A 12,948-nucleotide genomic window follows, 5' to 3' on the forward strand; every position below is an offset into this window, starting at 1 on the left:
ATTAAAATACATAATATAGTTTAAACGAGAATAGTATTTGATTAAATAATTATCTGTAATTAATGTTTAATTGTTAACTAAATTATTACAGTTAGATAATCTATGTAACTTCAGATAATAATGATTCGACCACCTACCAGACATAGTTTGCAAATTAATTATGTTAAGCTGTCAGTTACGATAATTATCTTCTTTTTAAATGCTGCATGAAGCAATTAATTTTTTGCTTATACGTACCGCAATAAAAAAACAGAATTTTTTTACCGTAATTAACTTTTGTGTTTTATCGCTCGGTGGGAATTGTAAATGACGCGTACGCGATAAAATCCATCTTACTATTACGACTATCGGATTCTACGACATTTGTGTTATCCCAGGGAAGGTTTTAAACTACAGAACGAGGCTCTAGCCCCTTGGGAGTGAAGTTGTGAATTAAGGAAATTCATAAAGAAATCCTTATATTTCTGTCGCCTGAAAAAACAGAAATAGGTTATTAATTTTTCGTCGTCAAGGATGTGTGTATTTTAATTACCGTAGTATTATTATTATTCTTTCTTTTTCTTTTTTTAGGTTTCTGTAAACTCTGAATATGTTACCGTTATTTATCAATATTATTTTCACAACCATGAGGGTAACGAACACTGCGGGTAACGAACAGTAACGAACACTAGTTTTTACATGTAATGTTTTTTTTTTCCACTGTATTTTATTCTATATTTTCATCAAAGGTAGGGTTCTATTAATTTTTTAGACCGCTTAATAATTTTCTTTAGTTATACTTAAAAAAACTGGTCCGTAATTATAAAAATACAAGGATTGTTCGCTAATTAAAGAGACAAATGAACTTCGGATCGACTTGAAACGTCAGCCCACCGGGCTAGTCTAGTGGCTAACTCGTCGTTGTTAAACAGTGATTTTGAAAGTCGAAGGTTCTGAGGTGCATATCCTAGTAAAGGTCGATTACTTTTATACGGATTGATTAATCGTACTAGACAGTAGATACCGGTGTACTTTAGCGGTTGGGGTTCAATTAACCATACGTCTCAGGAACGGCCGGCCTGAGTACGTACACGACTACAACACCTCATTCATATATATCAACCTCATCTCATCGGGCCGTGGGAAGGGTTGCTTATTGTTCACTAATGAACAGATTGCCACGTACACGAAAAACTTGAAACGTTTATCGTTGAAGAAAATAGTCTTGTGATATGTTTTATATTTTCTGAAGAGTAAAGAAATTAATTCGTGGATGTTGAAATAGTCAAAAATGTTTTAACTTCTAACAAAAATTTGCAAACCTTAATTACCTTAACCTTAATATTTATTTTTAAAAGCGTTTTCAATTAAATAGCAGTTTAAATCTGGCAGAGAAACTATCTTCGATATTCGGGAAAATTGTAAAACTGCTCGTCAGTCGGTGATGCTAACAGTGTTAGCAAGGTCCAAGAATACGCCAACCCAATGGCTCAGACCGATGTGAACTTAATACTGAAATAAAAAAAAGCTAACAGAAAGATGGGAAAACTGCCTGTATGTAACCGGGGATTATACGGAAAAAATAACATTGGTTTCATTGTCTGAATAAATAACGCCTCTAATTATTAAACGCTCCTCGTTTAATATATTACGAATTTATAAGAATAACCAAATGTATAACATCACGTTGTACATGTAAATTCAAATTTCGTTACCGTTTGGACAAAACAGTATCTGTCTAACGTCAATCGGTGAGTTATTAAATATATCGAAATTATTCGTAACTTTAAATTAGAAACTCTTTTATATAATTAATTAAATAATGATTTTATTCAGATTTAAAGATTTTCAAATAAGGGATAAACATTTTTAAGTTACAATTTACTAGATTACTATATAACGCATTATTTTTATTAATGTAAATAACGATAAGTTTTTTTTATTTACTGGGAAAGATGATGTAGACAGTCGATCCTTTTATTTAAGCTACGCCGGATCAACTTGGCTTGTGATGAATTTAAATCAAACAATCGACGATTTAAATTAAGTCAAATTAAACGATACGTTTACAACATAACAAAAAAAAATCGTTTGTTCTAATAACATCGCTTTATTAGGTCGTTACAGTAAACAATACTTTTGAAAAACAGTAGGATATAGCGTAAATAAAATTAAATGTTTTTGTCTCCAGAAAAGATTATAAAATTTAAAAAACATTTTTTAATATAGATCTAGTCGGTATCTTAATAAAAATGAAATAACTCACGTTATTAAAGAACAGTAAAAGTATTAGCAACAGGTGATTCAGTCCCATTATATTTTATTCTTAATATTGCAGCGATAATATTTTTACGTATAGAACTCGGATATTGCGTATTAAAAATAATACGATATTCACATAATTATAGTACACAGAACTATTTTACAGTCATTAAACCCGATAAGTGACTGGTATAAACCATTAAACAAATAAACTAGAAAATAAGTAGGCTACGTTGAATCTTTTATATTTACAATTATCACGAAAAAAAATATTAGGACATGTCCATCGATGAAAATAGGAAATGTTTCGTTTACCGCGAGTGTCGGCTGATGAAAGACTTTGCCCTGATTTTTTGGCTTTCGGTAAAAATAATCCGGACTGTAGTTCTTGGAACCCAAATTTAACCCAAGGGTTAAATTTAGTGCTTTTATATTAAAACAGAAAAGTTGAAAAAAAAAAACAGATCCCAGAATTGTATTTTTAGTATTTTCGAGAAATGCGGGGTAAAAGACAAAAGATTTGGATCAAAAAGGATAAAAAAAGGATACACTATTTTATGATTAGAGTAAAATATTTTTTGTTAAATAGGTAATAAACAAGTAAAATTTTTAAATAAAACTTAGAGAATTTGATTCTAAGTAGAATGGTATGAATAAAATCCTACGTAAACTACATACAAACCTAAGAATTTTTATTACAACCAAAAAATATATATATATATAATAATACTAAAAAAAAGGTTCTGTAACTTTTTAATGCACTCCCATTGGATGTGAGATATCCAACTATAATATTCATAGCGCATTTATATATCAAAGAAAACATTTAGTTATCAGTCGTTCATATAAAGTATCACCGCCAACGTCTAGAGTAATTCGGAATTAAATGAATTTTTTCTTTGTGTGTGTGTGTGTGTGTGTGTGTGTGTGTGTGTGCGCGCACACACACACACACACAGTTTCCTTAAAGGAACAATGTACCTATACTTGGAATTGTGTGACGAATTGAATGGCCTACTGGGAATTGTAGACCGATCAACAATACCCGCTGAAGAATATAATTGATTTTTAAATAATATATAAGCACTGAGGATAATTAAATTGCCATTAATATGAGCAGAATAAATAGATGAGGATAAACATTTTCAGAAAAGAGTGGACATAAGGTAGAAGTACTGATGTATAGATACGCTATAAGCTTCATTACTCGTCACCGTTCTTTTATCGATCAGTAAATTTCCAGACTAAGTGCAATTTCATTATTACTAAATTGTAAAAGCTTTCAGATTGTAATCTCGCGTTTGCAAAGATACACTCGTACAAGTATATGTTAAATTCTAAGGCACGATTGTAAATAAATAGAAATAAAAAAAAAATAATGAAAACCACTAACGTTAACGAATGTGTCCAAATGGCCGTAAATTAAATCTTAAAAAATAACCCCGCCTACGTTATTAAATGAACATTAAGATAAAAAAAGGACGCATGATGCCTGATATAAAGATCGCTTCTTTTATTGTTAGTATTGTAATGTTGGTTAGTACATAATATTGAACTACTATACTAAAGGAAATAATGATGCGTAATTTTTCTATTTCAATTTAGACGCTTATCGTCGTAACAATGGTACACACTATAATCTAATATTTATGATAATAATAACAATAAAAATCACATTTTTTATTGTTTTATTATTAGTAAGAATTTTTTTGAAATCTGAATTATTTAAATTAAATTTAAGCCTTTCAGATAAGATGGTTTTATATAAGAGGGACAGGTAGATGGGAAAACTTGTGCAGGGAAGGCAACGTTTGGAATATGTAAAACAAATTGTTAGGGTTGTAGGGTGTAAGGGGAATAGCGATCAATCCTAAAAATTATATAACCATTTACACCTTTAAAAACTTAGTGGCATTCACGAGAAACAAAATAAACAGTTGGAACGGAATGAGTTTAAGAGCTCATTTCCTTGAAACTTGGAGGCAAAAACAACTTTAATAAGATATATTTAACAAAAACAATCTTATTAAATATATATATATTAAAGTTAAATATATCTTATTAAAGTTGTTTTTGCCTCAAAGTTTCAAGGAAATGAGCTCTTAAACTCATTCCGTTCCAACTGTTTATTTTGTTTCTCGTGAATGCCACTAAGTTTTTAAAGGTGTAAATGGTTATATAATTTTTAGGATTGATCGCTATTCCCCTTACATCCTACAACCCTAACAATTTGTTTTACATATTCCAAACGTTGCCTTCCCTGCACAATTTTTCCCATCTACCTGTCCCTCTAATATTAAAGCGACTATTCTATGATGCTTAAATACTTGGTATGTAACCTATAAGGCTGTCTCTTTGGAAAGCTATCTCTTTCAGAATTGTTTTCCTGTCGTTTAAATTAATTTTTGATGTAAGCAAATTACATTTCTGACTGAAAACATTTCGCCTGTGCTATTCGTCATTTTATATCCTCCTGCTTTGTCCATCTTTAGTAATTCTACTTCCCAAATAACAGCTTCTACCTCTATTCCTATTTTCATATTCAGTGGTCCATCCACATTATTTCTACTGCATTTCATTACTTTCGTTGTTTCTTCTAAATCTTTTTTACTCTCGGTTAGCTATATCATTAGCAAATCGTACCGTCTTTATCTTTTTAACTTGCACTTTTACTCCGGATCTGAATTGTTCTTTAATATCATTAACTGCTGGTTCTTAGTAAAGATTAAAAAGTAACGGTGATAGGGAAGATACTTGTCGGACTCCCTTTTTTATTACGGCTTATTTCTTATGTTCTTTGATTATTATTGTTACAGTTTGGTTCCTGTAAGTCTTCTATCTTTATACTTGTACCCTAAATTTTTTTTAAATGCTGAACATTTTATTCCAGTCTACGTTATCTTCTTTCTACTATTAATCTGGGCGCTAAAATTCCCTGTACTTTTCATGAAACCAAATTATTTTTCTCCTCTCAATTCTTCTGCGTAGAATAGAATTCTAGTTATCATTTTTGATGCGTGAGTAGTTAAGCTAATTGTTCTATATTCATGTTTAACTGCTCCTGCTTTAAAATTTTTGTTATATAATTACAAAATCGTACTTATTAAAATAATTACAGAAATAAGAATGAAAGGTCTTGTATATAAAATCCTGAAGGACAAATTAACTAAATTTAGAAGAAATTAATTTCTAAAAATTATACACAAAATCTATAAAATATAATTCAGTAAATTATTATTGTACTCGTATGTCATTTATCTTATAAATTAAATAATTATAACTAAAGATTCATAACATTCCAAAGAAATTGCATTAAATGTAAAGGCATTCTACACGTAATAAATTACATAATAAAAATTATTTGAAGTACCTTGATATCTATACAAAATACCTATCATCAAAAAAATTAATTACTTCCTGGTTTCAAGAAAATTAGAAAAAGTGTAATCATAAATAAAGAATATTGAACATGAAGAATATGTTATGTCGCTATTTAAATTTTAAATATTTTAATTTATCGGTTAAGAAATATATTAACTAATTTACACTGATTAGTAGCGAAAATACTTAATGCTTACGAAATTGTAACAATCAAATGTTAAGATTTATATTAAGGAATTTTTGAAAACTTCTTACTAAATGAAAAAAAAGAGGCCTGCACTTTCCCCAGAGTCGTCCTTTTCAGGTCCTTATTTTTTTTTCATTATCCCTTACTCCCCTGGGCCGGTCATACAATGAAGTAAAGTGTGCTTTACTTCAATTTTACTATCCTGGGCTGTGGCCCAGTTGAGCGTCCTTCGACTCTTATCAGCCCCACGGTGGATCTTTTTTATCGCCTGCCTCTAATCTCCGAGAAGAGGGAACGACTATGTCGTTCCCGAGCCCTTCCCCGGAGACCGAGTCTCGGTCTATACTCTTTAATACCTCACGCCTCTAACCGCTGAGCAGGAAGACCGGGCTTGACCAAGTCGCCCCCGGCCCCCCAACTCAGGGCCGAGTCTGGATCTTTTATTTTACTCCATCCAAGCTTAAGGACCCCGGAGTCCCTGACCGATCATCGTAACCGACACACCTTGGCATGCCGGCCCTCATGACCGGGGCTATCAACTCTTTCCTAACTCTAAAATCCACACCGATGCCCCTCCTCGACTTCGTTGCGTAGCACGCGAATTAAAAGTCCTACGATACGTGCAGCTGGGGGAACTACGTCTGCCGAACCTATGCAAATAATACTCTAAAGTCCCATGGCCTGTTAACATTTGTGTCATAAAGAAATTCATTTCGCCATCACCCCTATTTAGCCAAAGAAATGTCTGTAATTACCTCCACCTGTCATCCATATCATTTTCCAGGAATTTATCGTAGCCTCCATCGCATCACGTTTCCCCATACCTTCGTATCTCTTCATTCGTTCTTTCACTTGCAGCTCAATTGGCCGGGCTGAAGCTAGCAAACAGGCTGCGTCATATAAACGGTCCAATCCATATATCACCGCCAACAAACGGCGATGTAAACTTTGAAGGCGAGTAAAATTTCTTCTAACATCTACGACTGCGCCTCAAACCGGTGCAGTATACGGAACAGAAGACATAACACTATTAATCATCTCCTGGAAGCTGTCAAAGCAGATTGAGTTAAAAGCCTCCGCAGATCTTGCTCAAGAATGTGCTGCGTAAACCTGACACTCAATTACAAAGACTGGTCACCCAGTCTCAGGTCTATTCCGCCAAAACGTATTCTCCTCGTTAGGGTGGTAAGCATACAATTCTGTAGAGCAAGCTCCAGTCCTTGATTAACCATCTATTTACTAATACTAATTTAACACCATATTGCTATCTATATCTATTGTTCTTCTATATCTGCTTCCGTCCTGCCACTCACCAGGACTACGAGATCGTGGGCATACGCCACTAATTGGGTATCTATTGGCATGGAAAGGTTAACAACCCCCATCTAACACCAGACTGACCCCTGAGGCACCTCGCCAAAGACTTGGAATATTAATTTACCTCCCAGTGTGTCGGCCTCAATCCATCTCTTAGTCAAGTACTCTGCTATTTGTCTTCTTAGACAGGGACTAATTTCCTTCCTCGCAAGCTGTCATTATTGAACCCCAGGTAACAGACCCGAACGCTAAGCGTACATCCAGCATAATGATCATGGGTATTTTCCTGGCCCTCCAGGTGCCCCGTTTTCTGAATAGCTTGCACCGTGGACCGTCCTTTCCAGAAGCCGTACTCACTTGTATGAATGCCCGCATTAGGCTCCTCAATATTACGAGACGCTAGCATCTTTTCCACGCCCTTCCCGATGTTGTTAATTAAACATAGTGGTCTATAATCAACACTAGACAAGTTTTGAATAGATTTTAGGAGGAATACCAACATTGAATCCTCCCAAAACTTGGGAAGGCTTTTGGTTTCAACACCGAAATTAGCAATGTCGGTCAGCTCCCAGGTCACTTTACTTGCTAGATCTTTTAAAACCGCAACCGGTATTCCATCAGGTCCGAGGCTCTTGCAATCACGCAGCAAATTAATCGCTTTGAATACTTCCTCCTGCGTGAATCTCTTACGATCACATTCTACGATTTCGGTTAAGCCACTCTCCTCTTTAATGAAGAATTTAGATATCTGTCTAGAAGCAGACTCTTCCGTGAGGACGGGTAATCGCCTACCAAATCGCTTCATTTCAATCCAATAGGCCCGCCCCCATGGATCCGCGTCGAGTTCACCACATAACTCCCGCCATCTCATCTCTTTTGACTTTCTAATCTCGTAGTTCAGCATTGACATAACTTCTGGCAGCCTGATCATACTCTTACCTACCAGCCACTCTCAACCGCGTCGTAACCGCTGTTATTCGTATACAACGACAACCTTACAAGGTCACCCATCAGGATTACCTTTTTTGGGATCTTGTGATGACGTCATGAAGACTCCACATATAGTTTTCGAAGTCTTTACAGTCGCAATTTGGGCTGACATAAGCCCCTACCAAAACAGCGCCTGTCTATTCAACAGCTATGATACCCTGAGCTCTATGAAACAATTGAAAGCCCCATCTGCCACTGACATTACGTATGATAACATCTCCCGCCATATCTAAGCACCACTCTCTCTTTGCCCCTGTAAACCGATTAGGCTCCGTTGTGATCAAGAAATCAGCTTCCAGACCACTAGCCAGTCCCACCACTAGATCGTGGGAGAGAATACTCCTATTTGCATTCGATAAAACAATCCTCACCATGCTTCCGTAAAGTGCACGTCAAGCCTCCGGTGCGATATCAATACTACACCAGACATTTCATTCCTTCCCTACATTCTCGAATTTTGTGACCCCTGCCATCACAATTGTAACAGAGATCGGCCCGATTGGGCCCATTACAGTCCGCACTCCTATGACCGGTGCTCCAGCATCGGAAACATCGATCACTTTATTCGCGTATATAAGCGCGACAATGACCCAGCCTATCTTAATGCGTTAGCTCACCAGCTTACAGGCCGAACGATATGTCGTCACGATCATCGCGTTGCGCATGTCCCCGTCCTTCCGGTGAAACGACGTAATGCGGAACTCCTCTGTATTGCCAATAGCATTCTCTCAACGGCCTAAACTCTAAACTCCTGTTCTGTGGCATCATCTTCGATATCTCTTATATGCACTATACAGCGGGTCTGCCGCCTCGAGATCGGGGTTCCACATGTATATACGCGGCCTTATCGCGGAGTATAGCTGTAAATTAAGCTGCCTTCTCAGAGCCTTTGATTCTGACTTGTAACTCGTCCTTGTTGCCCTTCCGAAATGAAAGAACCTCACTGGCTTTCTTCGTCAGTAACAGAATACTTCAACGTCGGCGTAGGATCTATCTTGTGCCTTGACTATGACCACCCTGGTATCCTCAGCGGGAGGAGTCGATCTCCTTAGAGATAACGATCTCGATCTTGATCTTGATCTCTTGGTAGTGCTATGAAGAGCCACGACACCGGTTTCTCACTTTTGTTAAATAAAAATACTAAGATCTTTCATATTATTACCCCGAAAGATCCACCTACCAGAGCTGAAGACTTTACTTCAGGATTATTTCAGACGCCCCTCAGTCCCCTCCAGTTATAATAGCATAATAAATGCTATATTTGTTTCTCTTAATTAGCTCGACGACACTTCACACACGACATCTCCGGCTCCGGGCTTGAATGTAGCATTGCGGGTAAAGCATTTAAGTAAAGCCGATGGTCGTCTCAACGACAGTTGATGACTTAACCGGCACATGTGACTCCCTCCGGAAAGGGAAGCATATTGCCTCCTCCAGACACTAGGGTGCTCGAAAGGAGCATTCCTGCTAGGTTGGAAGGCTCTAGTACCGAAAGGACTTCAGAGGACGGACTGAAGTGGAATCACGCCGAGAGAACGAAGCTCATACGCGGCTAGTCTTCAATGATAACCCCCCCCCCCCCTCCGCATGGTCAAACAATTTCTTCTCGGTCAAAAGGATCAGAACGCAGTAAATAATTCCGTCCATAAATAAAACAAAATAAATATTACCTTCACTAAATAAATAATTACCCGCCCGATAAAAGAAAGACACAGCGGCAGAGGACTTTTGCCCAGGTCTGCGATTATAACTTATAATAATACCTCTTTATGGAGTTCAAAATGTGCGTAAATGAATAAAATTATATTTTTCTAAGAGATTAATTGTAGTAAAAGTTCTGCAAGTAGCCTGCCTCTCACCGATTATCTGAAACGGATAGTGTGCAAATGAGTAGTTTTAACATAACTGTAGATGACGTCTCGCAAATATTGATTGCGATAAACGAAACAACACGAAATGAAACGAAGCACGTTCAATCACAACTGAACTGACGTCTTGACTTATTACTGAACAACGCCACGGATAGTGTGCAAATGAGTAGTTTTAACATAACTGTAGATGACGTCTCGCAAATATTGATTGCGATAAACGAAACAACACGAAATGAAACGAAGCACGTTCAATCACAACTGAACTGACGTCTTGACTTATTACTGAACAACGCCAAACGTGCCATTTTTTAAATGTACTTTAATAATGTTAAGGTACATTTATTTCGCAAGTTTTCTTGAAGTCAGCTAAACTTCCATTAAACATACACAAATTGGAATAATATGCCAAATTAATTTTAATTTGTACAAAATGAAATGTATATTCTGCATATAATCTTTCTAGACCGATTTGTAAATATAACGATGTTGAGATATATTTTAGCGTATAAAAACTACCAAATGTAACTGCGATTTGAGTCCAGAAACATACGTTTGAAAATCCGTGACGATACCACTACACTGCGAATTTTTTAATTCATTTTATAAATTCATCATTAAAATTATGTAATTAATCTATTAAAAGAGGTTAATCTGTCTAATTTTTTTTTTCAGAAATACTTATATCAATAGAATAAAATGAAATAAAATGAAACACACACACACACTCCCCGATCAAATATTGGGTAATGTTATAGAAGTATTACTAAAATATAGTATTAATAAGTAAATTCCGTTATAAATTGATTACCTAAGAATTATTTATGGATTTATAAATAGATATGTATATTTTACCTGCAGACAGCCACACCAGCCTTTACGACCTCTTACGGCTGGCATTTTGATAGTGGGCCACTCCCACCCACTTTGTAAAGAGGATAACCTCTCTGTCAGTGACGATATACTCGTTGGACAAGCCTGAAAACGAAAAAAAAATTAAATTAGATTGTAAATGTAAAAAAAATCGTTAATACAATTAATTATATTGAAAAAGTATCTTCGTCATTCAGTACTGTAGGTTTAATTCTCGTTACTAAATCTATTATTTTTTTCGTGGTCTTTCAATAAATCTTTTATTGACTACTACTGCTTTCAATTTCATTGAAATTTAGATATGCTGTAGTAGAAAATCTGCAGTCGTGCATGTAAAAAATTTGATGAACACTGCTTGATTCGTTTTCTGAGTTACGTTCATAGAGTAGACAACTGACAACGTAACCACAATATGAGGTATTTTTTCGGTAGTACGGTGAGATTGGGGGTGTACCTGAAGTTGTGCGTGAAAGAATTTGATGATGATCGGTGAAGTCGTTCTTCAGTTACGTTCAATTTTTCCAAAAAGCTTGAAAATTTTGTAGTTCCAAAATCTCTAAAACTACTAGATCGATTCCATTAAAATTTAGTCTATTATACTAGTGTAGCCGAAGTTGTGCATATGAAAATTTGATGAAGGTTATTTGAATCGTTCTTCAGTTACGTTCAATTAAAATAGAGAACAGACAACATAACCTCGATCGTTGACATTAGTATTTTGCATACGCGCTTATGCACTGTCAGTCACACTTGATGCTTGTGTGTAAAACTACTCGTAATCGAAATTACAATCATAATAATTGTTTAATTTTCATTTATCTTTAAACAAACCAATTTTTTTGTGAAGTTACGAAGATCAGATTTCTAGCTGTATAATAAAAATTAAATTCATCTATAACTGTTATTCTTTTACTAAAATTATCTCGTATAAATATACCGAGTTCATGAATCCAGAAAACCTATTTTTTTTTAAATACTCATATTCCTAGCAAATTGCTTAAATAATTTTTCAGTATTTTTTTAAAGATTTTTTTCACGATTAACTGATAGCTTAGAAGATGATAAATAATAATTACTGACGTTTATACTCTTAAAATTAATCAACTCCTTTAAAAAATAAATTATATTTTAAAATCGCGAATTTTTCTCTTTTACATCTGAATTCGTTTCTATGGATATTAAAAGAAATACAAATAAATAATTTTTCCACCTAACATTATTAAAATAATAATTATATTATTTAAATACCTACTTCTCGACGAAGCTTACAAAGCAAAAATACATTATCCGAAGTAATTTTAGCTTGGTTGTTTAAAATACATTCGGAGCACTACAAATAGTACATTGGAAGGGTCAGTACAGTTTATTTTCCCAGCGAATAGAGCTGGAATAGCTATAAAGGAGAAAGTACGGTGATCATGTCAAAAAAGGAGCATGGGAATTTTGCAATTCTTTACCTTTTAGAATCCAACTACTTCATCTAGACCAAAAAACTATGTATATAAATACGTATGTATGTATGTATGTATGTATGTATGTATGTATGTATGTATGTATGTATGTATGTATGTGTGTATGCATGTGTGTATGTATGTGTGTATATGTGTGTGTGTTTTTTTTTGTGTGTGTGTGTGTATGTGTGTATGTGTGTGTGTATGTGTATGTGTATGTGTATGTGTATGCGTATGTGTGTATGTGTATGTGTATGTGTATGTGTATGTGTATGTGTGTATGTGTATGTGTATGTGTATGTGTATGTGTATGTGTATGTGTATGTGTATGCGTATGCGTATGTGTATGTGTATGTGTATGTGTATGTGTATGTGTATGTGTATGTGTGTATGTGTGTATGTGTGTATGTGTGTATGTGTGTATGTGTGTATGTGTGTATGTGTGTATGTGTGTATGTGTGTATGTGTGTATATGTGTATGTGTGTATGTGTGTATGTGTGTATGTGTGTATGTGTGTATGTGTGTATGTGTATATGTGTATATGTGTGTATGTGTGTATATGTGTGTGTATGTATGTATATGTGTGTGTATGTGTGTGTATGTGTGTGTATGTGTGTGTATGTGTGTGTATGTGTGTGT

At 35.0% G+C, this 12,948-nt stretch overlaps 1 protein-coding gene across 4 annotated transcripts in view; it reads right to left on the reverse strand.

The window, feature by feature from the left end:
* DAAM (disheveled-associated activator of morphogenesis-like protein) overlaps positions 1-12,948 on the reverse strand; it is a 618,370-nt gene that overhangs the window by 107,297 nt on the left and 498,125 nt on the right. For all 4 annotated transcript variants that reach the window (XM_075377248.1, XM_075377249.1, XM_075377247.1 and 1 more), the window contains exon 2: positions 10,840-10,962. In XM_075377248.1, the coding sequence (XP_075233363.1) occupies positions 10,840-10,884 (45 nt within the window). In that variant the 5' untranslated portion in view covers positions 10,885-10,962. The remainder of the gene's footprint in view (positions 1-10,839; positions 10,963-12,948) is intronic.

The sequence above is a fragment of the Lycorma delicatula genome, chromosome 10, assembly GCF_047948215.1.
Source record: "Lycorma delicatula isolate Av1 chromosome 10, ASM4794821v1, whole genome shotgun sequence".
Taxonomy (NCBI): domain Eukaryota; kingdom Metazoa; phylum Arthropoda; class Insecta; order Hemiptera; family Fulgoridae; genus Lycorma; species Lycorma delicatula.